This window comes from Desmodus rotundus, chromosome 2 (assembly GCF_022682495.2).
Source record: "Desmodus rotundus isolate HL8 chromosome 2, HLdesRot8A.1, whole genome shotgun sequence".
Classification (NCBI taxonomy): Eukaryota; Metazoa; Chordata; class Mammalia; order Chiroptera; family Phyllostomidae; genus Desmodus; species Desmodus rotundus.
This window is the reverse complement of record NC_071388.1, coordinates 119,549,747-119,568,973: the sequence shown is the minus strand read 5'-3', so window position 1 is coordinate 119,568,973 and position 19,227 is coordinate 119,549,747. Positions and strand designations below refer to the sequence as shown.

The window sequence follows — 19,227 nt, the reverse complement described above, 5'->3', positions numbered from 1 at the left end:
CTGGAGTGGTTCTCATCCATGTCCACTGCTGCCTTTTACCCACCAGAAGGAAGAGAAAGGAGAAGGATGAAAAATCTAACAAAATCATGTTGTAACCAGTTGAGAAATATGTGTGCAGAGGACCCAGTTAAGGGAATTTGTCCTTTTCAGCCAGTCCTGCCAGTTAATTCTCTAGAAATCTGTTCACGGTCTAAGTCATAACAGCCCTCAGGGTTTGAGGACTCCTTCAGGGACTTTACCTTTTCTCCTCCACCTGGTGCTCTGTCAGCTTTCAGGTTTTCAATTTCCTGTTGTAGCCGTGCCATCTCCTCCTTTAAAAGTGATATAAATATTTATAAAACTTAGACAAGCTAGAAATTGGGTACAATTTTTCATCTTGATCCAGAGTCTATTTTCACATTTTGTGAGTTTATGCTAAAACAAAAAGTCTATTAGGAACTAACTGCCCTGATCTCCAATTTTCAGCCTGGGGAAGTTTTTTCCAGGAGGTTACAGACAGCTGTTCTTCAGTCAGAAGAGCCCTTTCGTTGTTAAGGGCAGGTGAGACATGCAGGAATCACTGGGGCATGAAATAATTGGGTGGCCTGGAGCCCACTTCCAATTGACCTTCTCTGTTTCCACTTCTTCACAAACCTGTCCACCTTTCTGGGTACGCTGTAGCCTGGAGACCTGCCTAACTAAGCCCCTCCCTTCCACTTGCTGTAAGTAAGATCCAGCTTCCAGACGGCTCCTGGGCCAGATTGGCCTCTCCTCCCCGGGAATATACACAGAGCTTGCATGGCCTCACCTCCTGCCTCCTGCTAAGGTCATGGGCACTTGCACACCCATCATTCCCACTACTAGACAGCGAGTTCCCAGACTGTAGAAACGAGAGCTTACATATGACAAACAAACATCCCAGATTTTCAGGATATCCCTGGTCTGATGTAATGTCATTGATTTATATTTAATAAGACCTTTATTTTAAATACATGTGTAAACTAGAAAACATTGTAAAGGACTGTGCTCTAGACACACACAGGTACTAATCTAATTCACTCCTGGTGCCCAGTGAGGGACCTACCACAGTACTCTACTCATCTTACGCAACTGACCCATAAGTGCTTGATGAATCTATTACTTTTCTAACTGTACCTGGATAGGATGCCACAACAGGACAAGGGGAAGGAAAGCAAGAGATTTTACAAGAGTCCTGGTTTAATGTCTGCAGACATCAAGCAACACTTACTCGACAATGTGCTTTAAACTCCTGTTCCTGGTTTTTTAGATTTTCATTCATGGCTACAAGTGCTCTCAAGTTCTGCAGGATACTGAAGAGAGAAGACCAACAAATGACACATGGCAAAGCATTTTGATTTTATGAATCACAGCTAAAACCAAGTCTCAAGCTAAAAAAGGACTTCTTTTTTAATTTCCTTTGTCTCTCCCAAGTGTCTAATGAGTTCTCCACAAATCATTAAGACTACCATTATTTAACTGAGTCAGAGTCCATCAAGCTACATCCAAACAAACATTATAGAATCCAGAATTAAAATGTTAACTGCAGAAACATCAATGAGTTTCAAGAGTGCTGGATATACTTAATGATACCAATTACTCAACAGTACTCAAAACATAGTAGGGAAAACTATTTTTAATATCCATTCTGCAAAGGAAACATGTTGCCTAAGGTCATTAACATGCTAATTTAAAAATAAAAATGTCAAGCATCTAATAGTACTTTGCTCCTTATCATGACAGGAGGTTTTCTAATTATAAAGCCAAGTAAACTGGGTACTTCTTTGCTAAAAATGTCTATTGAACCCAGAAATGCTCACTCTGTGCCTGAAGCTTTTTATGATTTCAAAATCTCATTCAAGTGAGTGACATTTAAGAGATATTACCACCCAAACTGTTTAGTGACAGAAATGCCAAATGTAAGTGCTTCTTCTACATAATTTAAATTGTCTAAAGACAGTTAATTTAAAATGTGAAAAAAACAACCCAGCAGCTGATTTTCACAGAAAAGACTGCACCTTTATTCCCAAAGAGACAAGGCTAAAGCAAGTGCTGTTAAAAACTGGTAACAATGTCTAATATCTACAACTGTGTATTATAGATTCCCAGTTCCAGATGAAACACAACTGAAGTGAATCCTGAATTTTTCCAGTTTTCTTAAATATTTGGTTACAAGTCTCCAAACTTAATGTTACATTTTCCTCCCATCCTCTGACGTGGAGTGACTGAGAACCACCGATGCAGTGTAAGCCATGCAGAATTTACCTGGGCAGCTGATGACATCCCTAGATACTCAAACTGCAGATAAGGGGAACCTATCATATTCCCACTGCCTTCTTTCACTCCAGCAAAGGAAACTTTCAGCCTAACATCTAAAAAGCTTCTCAAAAGAAAGACTTACAAACTCAGAAACTGGTTTATAATTTGCTCTGATCATTAACTTTTGTTTTTTCTTCTGTTTTCATAGGCATACCTCTTATTAAATACCTGATTGCTTGTTTATACAATACAGGTCTCACTTTGGGGGCCCCTTTACAGCACCGCCTCCTGAAATGAGACTCAACCATTTAGCTGAATTGACTTATTTTCAGGACTAAATAATTAATTGAGTCAATGAAATAAGGAGCAATCTACAACTTCGCTTCTGGAATGTAAACCTTTATTATTTAAAAGGGTGAGACTGAAGGGACCAAAGTTCTGCTACCTTGCAACTGTTTTCCCTTTCCTGCCTAAGAGGTAGAGACAGAAGAAAACCTACTTCAGTAAGAAGATCTTAGGATGTTTCTCTTAACCTAATCTGAATTAGGTATGCTAAACAAGAAAGCTTCAGGCAGCTGACATACCTTCCAGGTCCCTCCACCAACCTAATCTGGGATACTGTAAAGTATTATAGGTCCCTTCCTCTATTACCTGGTTCTTGTCTCTACTCAGACCTTTAGTTACTATAATTCTGTTTCTCATCTTTGGACCATGTCTTTTTAACCTTCTTGCCAAATTTATCACCTCTAAGATGACAATGCTTCAGGGATTCCAACCCGTCCCCACTTCTCTGTTCCAGTCTCAGATCACGTTCCCTTGTCTCCCTTATATCAAGCAGCAAGAGACCATACTTTATGCAGGCAGGAACCATGACACTTGTCAGCAGGAAGCAGTTACTGAAGATATACTATCTTCTTTCATCACCCCTAAAAGATTTTAGGGATGGAAGTCTCTGTGGGGGTATGAGGCAGGATAGTAAGAAGCTAGGAAAATTCCTTGGCAAGTGGAAATGGGGAAACTGAGACAGATAGTTGAACTGGATCAGTAATTTATAGCCAGATCCAGGGTAGTCTCTCTTCCCCTGGCATATCTCTGATCATGTGGTTTAGAACTCCTTGACTTTTCACATCACTGGTCATGCAGTTCAGACCCTCCTCTGACCTTTCCTCCCTAGAGATAACAACTATGCCTCAGTTTATGAGATCTGTCCAGAAGGTACCCAGCCATGTAATATAAAAAAATAGAGACATTTATTGAAGAAGATACAAGAAACATTGTACATAGGACAATGATGCCTCAGTCCCCTTCAGAGTAGGCACCTTGGGACCTCACACAGTTCTCTCAATTGCCTTCAGCTGCCCTGTTGCATTCTCCTGAATCTCATTGATGGTCTGAAATCCCTTCCCTTTCAAAGGTGATTTTACTTTTGGGAAAACGCACAAGTCAAATGGTGCCAAATCTGGGCTATAAGGGGCTGAGTCAAATGAATGATTCGATGTTTGGCCAAAAAATTCTGTACGAGACATGATGCATGAGCAAGCATGTTGTTGTGATGAAGCTGCCAATTACCAGGTGCCCTAACTGAGGCCTTCTGAGTCATCTGAATACTTTCCATGGAGGAACGTTCAAGCTTAAAGCAAAATCAGATGCAGATTTGCTGCTCTATTCACACATTCATTTTGAATGCGGTAGCCACACCATACACTTGTTCACGTCTAACGCCCCCACTGCCTAATACAGTGAAATCATCCTTGTTCACACATGCACATTCCAGTCCACTCTCCTTGGCTGCCAGGTTACACTGGTGTCATGCTGTTCTTGTTATATTAACAATGGCTGGACTTTTTCCAGAGAGACCTCATGTTTTAGCTCCAGGCCCAGAGAAGCAGCAAAACCAGGCAGGCAATGCCAGGATGCCAGGACCAGCTGCAATGACTAATGACCTCCTGCCCTGGCACCAACCAATCAGTTGAGACCATGACCCTGAACGGACACATCTGGAAAAGCTGATGAATATTCTGTTGAGATCCTCCCGGGACTTCCCCTAAAGTACGCACCTCTGGAAAGCGGGTAACAGCCCTTAAGACAAAGAAGCCAGCATGTGTTCTCCTTGGGGCACGCCCACTTAAATCTCATTTTTTCAAGTGAATTTTCTTTCTCTTAAACTCTAAGGGTCCCCATGAGACTTGCAACCAGGGGAGCAATGGGCAGGGGCAGCTGGTCCCTGACTAACCCCTTCAACCTGTCTCCACAGGTCCCTTTTCTCTGACTTTCCAGTGAGCTGACAGAAGCCCCACCTTGGCTCACTTCTTTCCCATAATGTTTCTAGAGAGTTGAAGCAGCCTCACCTAGACTTTCTCCTGTTGCTTCATCTATCCCAAGCCCTTCTTGTTTCACTGTCCCTAGCTTTAATAAATGTACTCTCAAAATTAAAAAAAAAAAATAATTAAAAAAAAAACTGGTAACAATGGTTGACTCCTGGGAGAACTGAGTATCTGGGGGATGAAGTGGGAGGGAGACTTTTCACCATGTACCTTTTTGTCCATGAATAAATTACTTAGTTTTTAAAAATAGAAAAATGGAAAAACAGTTAAAACCCCCAAAACACATTGCTTCTGGTCCCCAGGGCAACTGGGAGGAACAGGCAGCCCGAGCATATCTCAGCACGTGACTGAGCAATGGGCACATTCTGGATACCACGTGAAATTAACTGACCTGCATGAGGACAAAATAATGACCTCTGGCTCCTTAGTCCTGTATTCCAACCAATTAAGCCACCCGGTACTGGCAAAGTTACTTTCTTTAAATAAAAAAATAAACACATGCTGAAACCTCTTACCTTGGATCAGCTTTGGATTCTATTTTTTCAAGGGATGCCTGTTCCTTGTCCAGTTTCTCACTATAACTCTTCAACTGCAAGAGAGAATGGAGGCATTGTTGCTAGAGATTTGGTAGAACAGAAGAGCGAGTGCTTCCACTCTCCTTCCCCTTGGTTCTACCTGTACTCTATTTCTGACAGGTGGGCAAGCCCACCAGATTTAGCTGTACACTGTGAAAATAGGTGGACATGAAAAATAGAATGGGGTTGTATTGGGAACCACCCAGCTTGGTTTCAGAAACTGTAAACCCCCATGGCTAAGGCTGAGTCACAGACCTTGGGACCATAAGCCATTAAGGAGACAAAGCTTATCTCCCTGGCAGGGGCACCACCTCTGCCCACTTTACTTTACCCTGCTTGGCCCTGAGCTTGACCAGTTAGCCAATGACGGGTAAGATTCCTCAAGGGAGGGATGACCTAAGATAGGCATGGTCATACAGGGGACCTCAGAGAGGACTTGGGGGGGCTATAGAAAAAGGGGGTGATGGACCCTTGCCCCTCGGCTTTGACATAGCCTGAGTCCTCATTCTGTCTGCAAGAAGTCTCCTCATCTCTTGGCTGCCTTAATTCCCCTGCTCGACATACGCCTAAAACAATACCAGAGGTGGCTGCGGCCCTGTGCTAGAAAGGGCAGGTTCCCTGGGGAGATCAGGCCTAAGAAAGAATGCATGAAATCCTGTGAAACCTGCTTTGTTTATACCCTCAATTTAAATGATAAGGGTCCAAGCCTGAAATGAGTTTGTTTCCCAAAATCTTATAGCCCTTTAGCTTACTGACTCTGACTCAGAATAAGCCCTCAGAGTTCTTTGTATGTTATCTATTGTTTGATCCTTACTGCCTGACAATGATTGAGCTTTATCTGTATTCCTATGCAAAATGAACCCAATAAAAGCCTATTGAGGAAGAGGCTCCTGGCCCTTCTCCTTAGAGAGATCGGCCACCTTTCCTCCCCAAGCAGATCATGTCTTGGTAGACTTATTCTCATCCACGGTGGACAGGGGGACCCTGCAGGTGAAGCCCCCCACTACAAATCAGCACCAGGAGGGCCCAACTTGCTTGTGGGTAGTGGCAGAAGTTATTCTCATTCGTGGCGGCTGGGGACGGGGTGGGGGGGTGGGGGACACCCTGCAGGTGGAGCCCCCCCCCACAGGGTTGGAGGGACAACATGGAAAGGTCAAAACCAGACCCTTCTTGATGCATACTGATAGTTAATAAAACCTTGGCAACAACTTTCAATCACAGCAGCAAATGGGTAAAAAGTCAACAGTAATGTTGACAGCAGGTACTTTTTACTAGGAAGGGGAAAGAGAAGGAGTGGCTGTGAGGGAGAGACCTGGCTTTAAATTTCAGAATGCCAGTATCAGGTTTATTAACAGAGCAGGACTAAATCTCCTATCTTCTTGAATAACTTCACTTCCATTTTCTGAGTCAGAGTAAGGTTTTCAAAAAAGACATTTTAAAGAAACTTAAAAAATAAATATAAATTATAGTATACAGTTATATTATATAACAATACCAAGCCACTATTAAAAATGCAATTTGTAATGATTTTTAGTATCTACTGTTACATGAAGAAAACAAGGTACAAAACCACAAATACAATTTTGGCTTCCAATTATTATAAAGAAATGCATATATTAAGTATATATGAAGGGGGACCCCTCCAAAAAAAACAGGAATTATTTTCTGGAGGGCAGTTCCCTTGTAGTAGCACAGGCTTCCTCTGCTAGGTGAGTGTTCTCGGAATCCATGTGTATCAGTGTACTAGCTGACACTGTTGTAAGAGGCTGTGTTCGGCTTCAGTGAATTTTTTTTGGAAGACTCTTAACGCTTTTGTCCATTTCAATGATGGGCAACATACCCAAAGTGAGTGTTCAACAGTTTTTGACCAAAAACAGCACGACTCCCATGCCCCACCCTCCCTGTTCACTGGATCTTGCCCAGAGTGACTTTTTTTTGTTACCCTGATGAAAAAAGTCCTCAAAGGGAATCGTTTTGCCAATGTGGAAGAGGTGAAACAAAAACAGCAGAAACACTGAAAAGCATCAAAATCAATGAGTTCAAAAAACTGTTCTGAGCATAGAGATGGAGATCACATAGATGGGTGTCAATAGGGGAGTGGGGGGGGAGGGGGGGAAAGGTACAGAGAATAAGTAGCATAGATGATAGGTGGAAAATAGACGGGGAGGGTAAAAATAGTGTAGGAAATGTAGAAGCCAAAGAACTTATAAGTATGACCCATGGACATGAACTATAGGGGGGAATGTGGGAGGGAGGGGGTGGGCAGGATGGAGCGGAGTCGGCGGGGGGAAATGGGACAACTGTAATAGCATAATCAATAAATATATTTAAAAAAAAAACTGTTCTGAGTAGTGGAAAAAACATCTTGATAAGTGTACTGCATCAGATGGAGAGTACTCTGAAGGTGACTGAAGTTTAAACATGTGAGAATAAATACACATTTTTTTTATAAATGAATTCTGTTTTTTGGGTCCTCCCCTGTAAATGTATAAAAGAACATACATGCTACTTGTATATGCATGAACTACTTACTTCTGGAACGCTCCATAAGAAACTGGCCACACTAGTTATCTCTGGAGAGGGAAACTGTGTGGCTGAGTTACAGTAGTACACTCACGTACTTTTTGAATTTTGAACCATGTGAATGTGTTACCTATTCAAAAAAACAAGTTAAAAAAGTACCAAGCGCTCTAGTTGAAAATGAAAGACCAAGCACAAGTTGCAGAAATCCCTTCCTGCCTCAGGTCCTAAAAATCTAGACTATTATGTTGAAACAAGGGACAAGAAAGATGGACAGTAGATAGGAATGGACTGAGGAGGCCTACTGTGTGGAATTAGCGGATGTAGAAGGACTGGGCTGCAGGGCTGGGATATGCATCAGGATCAGCTAGCTGGGCTAAGCCACATGGCCTGTCTCCCTCAACCTATGAGCTAATTCAAGAGCTGGTGCTCGAGTCACAGAGGCAGGGCAAGACCCCAGAGAGTCAACAATGCCCAGGAGAACTGGGGAGTTGCTCAACCCTGAATATTTAGTTACCATATTCATTGTCTGATCCCACAGAAGAGTAGGACCCACCCTCTCAGAATAATCACATGAAGCAGGCTGAATAAAATGGATACACAATACACATAATTGGTAACAGGAAATCTGAGAATCAACGATAGGGATCCCATTAAGAATTATCAAACATCTAGTAAGTGTTTAGTTCATTGCTTATAATTTGTTATGCTTTCTAATTTTAGTGAAAATTTTTGAATATTTAAGTAAGAAAAACTTTTTTAAGAAAGAGTGAATTTTAGTTTTTATACGTCATTTTGTACATCTTCTTTATTATACTGGACTAAAAGCAACATTTTCCAAATTCAAAGGAAATAGAATACCTATGATGTTTGAAATGAGTAATGTGGCTACATTAAGAAGCATAATGGTTAGAGTTTGACAAGGTGATAATGTTTTAGAATAGATTCAGATAATCTAATTAAAGATCTACTTTTACTTAAAAAAAAAATTATCAAACATCTAAAGAAAGATAAAACCATAAAAAAGTGTATAAACTTAACATGAATTTTGATCTGAAGAAATAGTTTATAGGTCAAGAAAAAGTTGAGACAATTCATGCCCTTAGAGAGACAGGACAGGATATGGCATATATTAAAAAGGATTAATCTTGCACATAGGAAATTAAAATTGTGAGTGCTGAAATTAAAAAGTGGACAGGCTAGAACCTGGTGGCCAATGCAGGGGCCAGCCAGTCTGCTGGCCTTCTTGCAGCGGTGTGCAGCCCGCCCTCGCAGATGAATGCAGTCAGTCATCTGTCTTCTACTTTCCATGCCCAGCTTTACTTTTCCTACGTTTACTGGAAAGATAGGTCTCCCCTGGTTTTCAGTGCCACTAGGGTATCCTGGAAGAGCAGATGTTGCTGAAATGGTAAAACCTGTGAATAATGATGTAAAAGGGTTCAGTGTACTCATTTTGCCCAGTCTTTGCCTAGGTAAGGAGACTGAGGCCCAAACACAAAGCTCATTACTTATTCACGAGCCTGAGTCTTCAATATTCTGATAAAATCAGGCTTCTTCCTAAGTTATTTAGAACTAGGTTTTGTAGAGCTTCCCATTTTGTAGATGGCAATTAGTTTGACTGTCCTATTAGTAAGCTCTCTTAGAAGTCTTTGGTGCTACACTACCAGCTTGGCCCTCTGCATGACCTTTCTGCCTTCGTTTCCCTCTCTGCAGAACAGGGATGATAACAGTGTGTTGTTAGTGCTGTTGTGAGGAGTCAGTGGACTTATATACAAGAGATGGGCCCAGAGCACACCCAGCACGTAGTAATGCTGACTGCTATTATTATTTGAGGATAGGCAGATTACTTATTATTGACTTAAATCACACCTCTACCTTTCCAGCACCTGAAAGTGGCTCAACAAATACTTGATTTAGTGTTCAGCACAAAAAGCCGCTTAGGATTTATATCCTAAGGCATATCCGTCGTGGTTTAGGAAACTGGTGTCAAGATGTATTGCCTTTAATCTTTTCCAGATTGTTATACACAGACTGATCCACGACTTGGTAAACTTCATGTTAGGGACTCTTCAGCATTAAAAGTAAAACAGCAGCAGAAATTCCACCTCAAGAGTTGGGCATCTAATCCATAAGGAATGTAATCATAGCAGAGTAGAAAGAAAGCTCATTTACCCTAATACAACACAGGCATCTTCAGAAAGAATTTTAGAAGAATTTACTCTAATTGCCCATTTTAAACATTCTGACAATAATCAAAGTGATTTAGTCCAGGTCAGAATTAAAAATCTTTGTCAGGTTTTCAGGTGTATACTGACAACCTGAAGTGCTGCATACTGCTGTAAACATAAGAATTTTAAATGGGCAGATTTCATGTGAAATTTTAAAAAACAGACTGGTTTAGTTTCAGATATGTCTGAAGATCAGTCAAGTTTCCCTGAGGTCCAAAAAAGTACTAGGTGGGACACTCAGAGAGGCCCTTATAGAATACAGCCATAGCCCAAGCTCCAAAATCCCATTGAGAGTTCTCCTGATCCAGGTGAGGGTAATTTTATGGGAATGCAAAGGACAGAACTATCTCACTCTCCTCAAAACAGAGCTGGCATCGGAGGTGTTTGTTTTGCTGGTCTGGTTTCCCAGGCAATCTGATGTGGGAGGCAAGCAACACTCTAATGAAGATGTGAGATGGTACACTCATAATCTGGGTAGAAAATGAACCACATGCTTCAAAATATACCAGTAAATCCCCTTTTCTTTTGAAACCTCCTCCCCCATCCCACATAGGCTTAATCGGTAATTTTGAACAGCAAATTACATTACTGTGGTTCTCTCATATTGCAAAGAGAAACTGTCTCACTCTCACAAAATTCAGTATTTTGGAGCCATTCTACACCCTGTGGCTTGAGGAGCAGGGGCCATTGACTGTCAGTGACCCTCCATGTTCTTCACTGTGGCCTGCCCCAACCCCCATCAGGCCTACCTTCCTCAGGAAGCCTATCTTGACCCTTGTGCCCACTCTGTGATGCCTCCCACCTAAATCACTGATGGGTTAGATAGAACACGGAAGCATGGATAAACTGATGGCATGGGTCAGGTACTGTCATGTGATTGCCCTATGCCCCCAAATGGACCTGAGCCCTGAGAAGGGATTCATGACTCCTCCACACAGACTGATGGCACACGGCATTCCATTAATAGTGCAGGTCAAAAATGATTTTTAAAAAAGCCCATGGAGGAAGGAAAATCTGCTCACCTCTGTCAGCGTCTTCTTCATTTCATCGTACCTGGCTTGTAGACTGGTATGATTTGCCTGTAGCTGTAAAGGAAACATAGAAGACAGCTGCTCTTTTCTTACAGCATAGATATGGGTGATACTCCCAGTTCACAGATGAGAAAATAGAAGTGCAGAAAGATTTAAACTGAGTAAATGTGGGAATTTTAGGAAGGCTTCCAACAACAAATGAAGAAAAAAAATCATATATAATAGTATTTACTACATGTCAGAAGAGATACCAGACATTCTGCATAAATCCTATCACTGAAACTTATGTTCAAAGGAAGAAGATGATATCCTTATTTTACAGATGAAATATAGACTCAGAAAGATAAGTTACTTGACTGAAGCTTCACAGCTGATAACTGATAAAGCCTGGATTTAAATTCAGGTCTAACTTTTCTATATGGCTATAACCGCTTTGGTTAACCAACCTGCCCATTCACAGAATACGAACTGCACTTCAGTACTCAGGGTTCCAGCAGAGAATATGACTGACTGGCAAACAATGCAAGAAAGAAGAAAGGATTCGGGTCTTCAACACTAAGAGGAAGAAAATGAATTACCTTTATGTTGAAAGTTGCATAAATTGTAAACTTACATCTCAAAAATGTCATTCCCCTTTTCCTTATTACAAAGGTTTATATAGCCTTGTGTTGTCTATGAACTTTTAGAGATCTGAAAACATTCCATTAAATGTTCAAAGGGTTTGCACATTTCTACTTTTTGAAAGGGGAAATGGCAGAAACCATCATGAAATTATTTGTTACCTGTGTATAAATTAACACTGAGAAATTTTATCCTATTCTCTCAAAAATTATGTCAAAATAACTTTGCCCCATCCTTGAACCTGTAAGCAACTAATTGAGAATGATGTCATCTTCAGAAATCATTAATCCTCAATCATACTTATTACCATACTTACCATACTTATTGATGAATGGTTATACTTCAACAAGGCCTATCAGGAAGCCAACTCAAACAGACAGCAAAAGTGACAAAAATGGGAAGCAGGTAGGCTCTGGCTTCTCCCTTTCCACAGGGAGCCACCTGTGCAGTGACAGCTTTTATTAACCTATTTGTTTAACTGGTAGATGAGAGTATATCTGGAAGAAGTTGTTTTGGTTTTTTTTTTCCCCCTCTTGAAATCCTAGTGTTTTAACTCTTGAAAACTCTTTGGGGCTACAGGAAGGGGTCCCAGCATTTTCCCATGGGCTTCATCCACCTGCCTGCCCTCTTCTCACCCCAGCACCCACCTACCCATCTGGTATTTACCCAATGCTCTGCTCAAATGAGGTGAATAGGAGGAGACTACTACAAACACAACACAGTCCTTGCCCTCAAGGACCAGTAAAGTGGGACAAGAGTAAAGTCAGAGAAGAGCAGCAGTTGAGACAGGCCCACAGGGTGCCCAAGGGAACAGTCACCTCATTCATCAGGAAGTTCAAGGAAGGCTTCACCAACAGATTCACACTCAAACAGCTGGACCTTGGCAGGGAAGTAGATGTGTGCTAGGAGTGGAAGACTCATCCCCTCTGTTAACTAATTTAACTAGTAATCGTTTTCCTCTTGTCCTCATCTGACCATATTTTCTTAAACAGGACTGTCCCAGTAGCTGGGCTTAGTTTTCATTTTGCTGTAGTCCTCCAGGTTTCTACTGCCTACATTTTCTTAACATTCATCACCCCCAAAATTCAGCTGCTGGTTAATACTTTCTCACTTGATTCCTCTTTCTTTCTTCAATATTCGGCATCTTCTCAGCTATGTACCAGCTGCACTGCAGTTCTGTGCCACTGCAGTGTGTTCACTTGGATCATGAGATGTCCTCTACTCCTTCTCTTGCTTTTACCCCTCCCTCATTTCTCTGTTGGACTAAGAACTTCCCCAGGGTTCCTATCACTAAGGCCACAGGTACATCTTGGTTGCTTTCCCCCTGCATTACTTATAGGAGAGGTTCTTCAAGTTTCAATTCTCTCTTATACTCTTGGTAGAAATGTGAATTGGTAAAATAATTGATGAATAAGTTGGCAGTTTTTCACAAAACTGACAATGCATGTATTTTTTGATCCAGCAATTCTACTTCCTAAAATATATTTTAAAGATATGTTTACATATGTGCACAAAGATGACAGCATGAAGACATTCATGGTAGCATAAACTTGCAATTGGGAAAAAAAAATCTTGGAGAAAACTACATACCCATGAATAGGGGTAAGGTTAAATAAATTACAGCACATATATACTATGTCACACTATGTAGTCATTAGAAAGTATAAGGTAGATCTGTATGTTCAAATCTTGGTTCCACTGTTAACAAGCCATGTGACCACGGGCAAAATTACTTCCTTTCTCTGTGTCTTAGCTTCCTTATTTGTAAAATAAGGACAGTCTACAGCCATACCACTCAGAATGCACCTGATCTCATCTGATCTTGGAAGTAGGGTCACATCTGGTAACTACTTGGATGAGAGAGTACAGTAACAGTACCTTCTTCGTAAAGATGTTGTGTGAACTGAATGAGTTAATTAAAAAAAAAAAAAAACACCATGCAGTTAGTAAAAAAAAAGTCCTTATTAGCCATTGTTATTACTGAAAGAGAGATATCTGTGATAGAGTAAGTGAAAAACAAACTCAATTTTGTAACCAGATAATCCGCTGTCCCCAGGTGAATGGGCATATATAAATATTTGCAAAGGTCCAGAAAATAAAGGATGGCTCTAAGAAGTGGAACATTTTTTACATATGTCTATACTATTTGGTTTATTTATAGTAAGCTTATATGATTCCTATAATTTAAAAGATGTAAAAACCTGGCTGAAGCACTTAAAAATTTGATATAGAAAAAAATGTGTTTAGCATATACTCACACACACATAGTATATGCTCTCTCATTGTGACTCACTATTCACTGTGCACTAAGAAGTAAGTTTAAGGTGGGCTCACAGGGCCAGATGAAGTGGCCAGGGAGATAGTTGAGAGAACAGAAGGAGCTAGAATTGAAGGTCTAGAGACCTGGATTCTTACACAAAAGGCTTGTTGTTAGGATTGTTGTTTGTGGCCCCTGTGACTTTTGACAGATAGAATTAGAGACTATTAGAAGATGAAAAAATTCTATAGACCAGCTAGCTGAGAGGTGAGCAGCAGAAGGACAAATTTAGGGACAGTAACAAAGGGGTGTCCAACCTGTGGCCCACAGCCCACATGCAGCCCAGGATGGCTATGAATGCAGCCCAACACAAAATTGTAAATTTACTTAAAACCTTTTTTTTTTTTTTTTTTTTTGCTCATCAGTTTTTGTTAGTGTCTGTGTATTTAATGGCGGTCCAAGACAACTCTTCTTCCAGTGTGGCCCAGAGATGCCAAAAGGTTGGACACCCCTGGCAGAGGCTTTATATTTTTTTTTGACAGAACATTGCAAATTCAAATGGGTTTAGCAAGTTACCTAGAAAAAAAAATGCATATTCTTACAGCCCAAAAAAGTGTTTATGAAAATGTTGATGTTGGTTTTAAATCTTTATGAAACATTCACATCTAGGCTTATTTGGAAACATTTTCATCTTCGGTTCCTTGTATTTACATAAAGCTTTGGTTCATAAAAGTCCATTCCTGTTTATATTTTCATTTCATTCTTGGAGCAATCTCTCCAGGCACATTTTTATCATCACCTGAGACCCCTTAATTCATATGTGATATGTGACCCTAGGCAAATCCCTACCTCATTTTCCTCATCCAGTTGGCCTGGCTACATAGGCAGGGGCTATTGCACATGCCAGTGCCATTGCCATAATGATCAGTGTCCTTTACTGACAGCCTGCTACATATTAGGCAGTACGCCTGAAAAATAGTAGGTTCTTGGTAAACATAGGTTCAGAGAAGCTTGCCCTTTTCAGTTGGATGAAGAACGTTGCCAGGACTGCCCCTGGAACAAGGCATAGCATTCCTTCTCTCCAAGTTTAGAGAGTTAAGAGAAAATATCTACTCATGCTGAGATACTCTGGTTCATAGGGTCTGCAATATCCTCACAACTATCCTCCCTCAGAGGATAAAAACATTCTGATGGATAGAGCCTCATCCTTGATTCATGTCCATTTTTTTTAATCAATGAGTACTTTTTGAACCAATCACTTTCAGGTTCTTTCCTCTGGCAAGGATCAGAAGTAAAGATTATATTCTCTGTGCTAAGAGTTAAGATGCCTAAACAAATCATCAAGAGAAAGCCAATCACAGTCCACCTTGGTATCCTTGTTTGCTTATGATTCAGGGTGTTTGGTAAAACCAACCTATTGTTTGTTCAGCTGTGGCAGAACAAATTCAATCAAAGAAATGACTGGGTAGGACCATTTGATATAGTACTATCTTTTGAAAATGTGGGATTTGAAAAGATCAAAAATGTACAAGTTCAAAATGCCAGCTGGCACCCATTTTTGAAAAGTCAATTCCTGAAATTACTGGTGAACTTCAGAAAGCAATATTCATTCCCATTTTCTCCTGCTATATAGGGAACTGTTCTACACGTGGGAAATGTAGCCCAGCTCCCATTTGGAAAAGACAGTAGGTGCGAGGTTCGGCAGGCAGGACCCATGCCCATGGACAGGTTCTCCTGTGGGGAATCAGGCCTGCATTGTACCTAGGCTGCTATGAGACTTGCTTTTGCTAAAACTCCCTCACCCTAGATTGAGGCAGCAAATGTTTACTGAGTATCTTTAACTTCCTAAAGTCTGTGCTAAACCTCCGGAGTATGGAGTGTAACCAGTTCAAACACATTCCCCCTTGAGCTGTAACATCCTTCTCTTTGAAGTAATTAGCAGCATTCTGTTCTTTGTTGTCTGTAAAAGGTAATCGCCTACAGTGAACCTGTGCATAGTAAATGAGGACCATCCTCATGTAATGTGCCCAGAAAAGCAATAAAAGCCTGTCCAGGCAGGGGTCAGCTCTCTCTCTTGGGCCCTGTCTCACTTAGAGAGTGGCCATGCCGTCCCTTTTTCTCCACAGGATTTCTGTAGTCCCTGTGTATTTGTCTATTGCTGTCACAACACAGGATCCTGCTGGCCGGGATCTGCATCACTGCTACATGTATTTTTCTAATTAATTAAATCTTATTACCAATGCATATAACAATGCTTTATCTTCTAATGACTGTTCCTGAGTCAAACCTCCCAGCCTCCTCTTATGTCTACTTTTCAAGGTGAATATATACAGGTCTTTCTAAAATGGTACTATCCATCATCAAACATTACAGATTCTATCCACTAAAGCTCTCTTAAAAACGATCTGTTTTCCTCCACTTCCCCTAGGATCACTTTTGGTCAAAGCCACCAAAAGCTCTTGTCTGGACTACTGGATCAACCTCCTAATGGTTCTACTGGAACCCCTTCTCACCCAAATCCAATTAATTCATGCTTCCAAAGCAAACAATGTTCTTGAAAACATGCAAAGCGGACCATGCTACTTTTCTACTTAAACCCTAAAATGGCTTTAACATGACCTCAGAGGACTTGGCTGATCAGCTGCCTCATGCATGACTCTCCAGCCAAAAAACAGAAACTGGACAAGACCCTTCCTCTCCCAGGTCTTAGTTCATGTTGTTGCCTAAATCTTCACCCAAGCCCTGCACACTTCCCATGCAGACTTCCTGCCCAGCCAGTGCCTATTCATCTTTCCAGCTGCAGTTCTTTGTGACCAAGACTAGGTCAGGTCTCCCTATCAGCTCTCTAGACTTCTCTTTCAAGCACTTACCACATCACAGCTCTAACTAAATGATGCATGTGCTTTGTTTAGTGTATGTCTCCCATTACTATCTTAAGATCCTTGAAAGCAGGGATACCTCTTTCTTCATTCATCCTCATAGTCTAGTTTAGTTCCTAGCACGCAGAAGTGCTGAGTAAATATTTGTGAATTAATAAATGCTACTCTTGCCCTGTTATCTTCTTCTAGAATAGAGGATGGCAAACTTTTCCTATAAAGAACCAGATAATAAATATTTTAGGCTTTGTAGGCCATGTGGTTTCTGCTTCACCTAGTCAACTCTGCCACAGGAAGCTTGACAACATAGAAAATATGTAAACATTGGTGTATATTTATTCCAAAAAAGCTTTGTTTACAAAAAACAAGTGGAGGCTGGGTTGGCACAAGGGCCATAGTTTGCTGACCCATGTTCTGGAACCTCCTTTGACCATTTTACCACAAAGACATAATTCCTCCCCCAATTTTTCACTTCTTGAACAACGGTTCCATTTTATTTGAATAAAATTATGAAAAGAAAACACCAACCTCTTCCAGATGTTTGGTCTTCTGCAGAATCTGCTTGTTCAGGGAAATGACTTTCCGACGATGAAGTTGGGAGGTTCCTAATTTTTCTGGACTTTCTTCAGCTGATAGCTCAGACTGCTGTGGAAAACAGGGAAGGCAAATCCAAAGGATTTAATCAGTCCATCTTGGTTCATGTAAGAGAGATCCATTCCTGCTCAGTATGGGCAGAGCACCATTGGCTCCTGTGTACAATGTAGGTCCAGAGAAGAAACTCAGCACAAAGATCAGTCCCCATCCATGTAACTGCATTCTTGGCACAGGGAACGGCATGTGTCGGAGCACAGGAATATAATATCAACCTAACTGTGGTTATATTGCTATCATCTGGCAAAGGGCATCATCAAAGGTCTTAAACAGAGGAATAACATGGTCACATTCACATCTTCATATTACCACTGTGGAGCTATCAAGAATGATGAATTGTTTCACTTTCATCAAAGTACTATAAGCATATGTTAAAAAGTTTAAACACTCAGAAGCACTTACAATGAAAAACATTAGTCTCCCAACTTATTTCTCCCCACCCATGGGCTCGTTTAACCATTTCTTATTTCTCTTTTTCTGGTGTTCACAGAGCATAGATTTGAGAGGCATAAAAGTTGCTGACAGAAGCTAGTAGGAAATTCCTAAAATTATATACATTAGGAGGGGAATGGAGAAGAAAGATTGGACAGAGGATATAGAAACTGTCAAGAATGGACGGGAGAGATTTCTGGATCAAGTGATGAGGTGAATGTAGCAACGTTACTGAAAAATCACACAAAGAAGGAAGCAGCCTGTTGTAGATGCTGAATACAAACACATGCCTCAGGACACCAAGGAGAAGCCCCAGGAAAAAGAAACAAAAGGGCTGGCCCTGTTGCAATAGGTGGACTTAGAATACTCATTTGGAAACTCCGAGACAGAACTACGATCTTCCAAATGAACACGAATAGTTAAATACCCTTTTAACCACATTTCCTTTTTTATTGGAAGCATCTCAATTCCAAGCAAATCACTGATTTTAAGCTCAAGTACAATACAACAATTGGGTATTTGATTTTCTTAGTATGTTTTAACAGCCGTCATGGGCTTGAAAGTCCAGAAGGTTTACCCATGGCAAAAAGATGGGAAAGTATGAAGGAGGAGAAAGTAAATGGAACAGTCATCATTTATTTTGGGTAAGGATTTCCCTCAATAACTCAGCAGCATTATTAATAGGTGATGACTTTTAGCTCCTTAACAACTCTGGAGGTAGGAAACAACCAGCAGGGTGTGGCTGCATAAAACAGTAAGAAATGTCATTTTCTATCTTGTGGGCTGGTAGGCCACAAAGGAAATAGAAAAACAAAGCATTTGGCTTTGCAACATATCTAGTCTCAAAACCTAGGATTTTGGAAAGTGTCAACTAACACATTTCAGCTTATCCAGATTTCTGGGAATTGGAATTGCCTTTTAAAGATATAATTGGACATATCAAGATATCCACAACCTGTAGTCTGAGGAAGGAGAATTCTTTCTGAAAATTATTTGAGCACAAAAAAAGGGGAGGAAGAGGAAAGAACCACCCCTCTCAATTTCCAAATCACCTGTCAGAAACAGAATTATAATTAACTAATTATGTCTGCTCTACTTTGACTGCATCACATCCTGAACTGTTTTACTAATTTGGCCACTTTTGTCTGCTATCTATTTAATAGCGTTTTTCTTATAGATAACTTAGATTTGGGTTTTAACATCCAACTTGACCCTGATTTCTAAAGTGTCACTGGAATATCCTTAAAGCATTTTACCTTACCAGCAGAATGACATAAGCCTTCTATCTCATGATTTATTGACATTTAAATTAGAATTAATTCCCCATCCACAAGAACTACCCCCACATGGTATATCCCTAGGGTTGATGTTCAGATTATCTTGAGTACCCTGATCTCCTCCAGCTGCTTGTCTGGATTTGGACCAGACCAAGTTGTGGGCAGGCAGGCCATGGGGG

General features: G+C 40.8%; 1 protein-coding gene across 4 annotated transcripts in view; it reads right to left on the bottom strand.

Moving 5' to 3' along the window:
* CCDC93 (coiled-coil domain containing 93) overlaps window positions 1–19,227 on the bottom strand; it is a 109,363-nt gene that overhangs the window by 33,381 nt on the left and 56,755 nt on the right. For all 4 annotated transcript variants that reach the window (XM_045203022.2, XM_045203024.2, XM_024569761.3 and 1 more), the window contains 5 exons: window positions 17,217–17,333; window positions 10,926–10,988; window positions 5,096–5,169; window positions 1,229–1,310; window positions 240–311 (listed from right to left, as the gene is read on the bottom strand). In XM_045203022.2, the coding sequence (XP_045058957.1) occupies window positions 240–311; window positions 1,229–1,310; window positions 5,096–5,169; window positions 10,926–10,988; window positions 17,217–17,333 (408 nt within the window). The remainder of the gene's footprint in view (window positions 1–239; window positions 312–1,228; window positions 1,311–5,095; window positions 5,170–10,925; window positions 10,989–17,216; window positions 17,334–19,227) is intronic.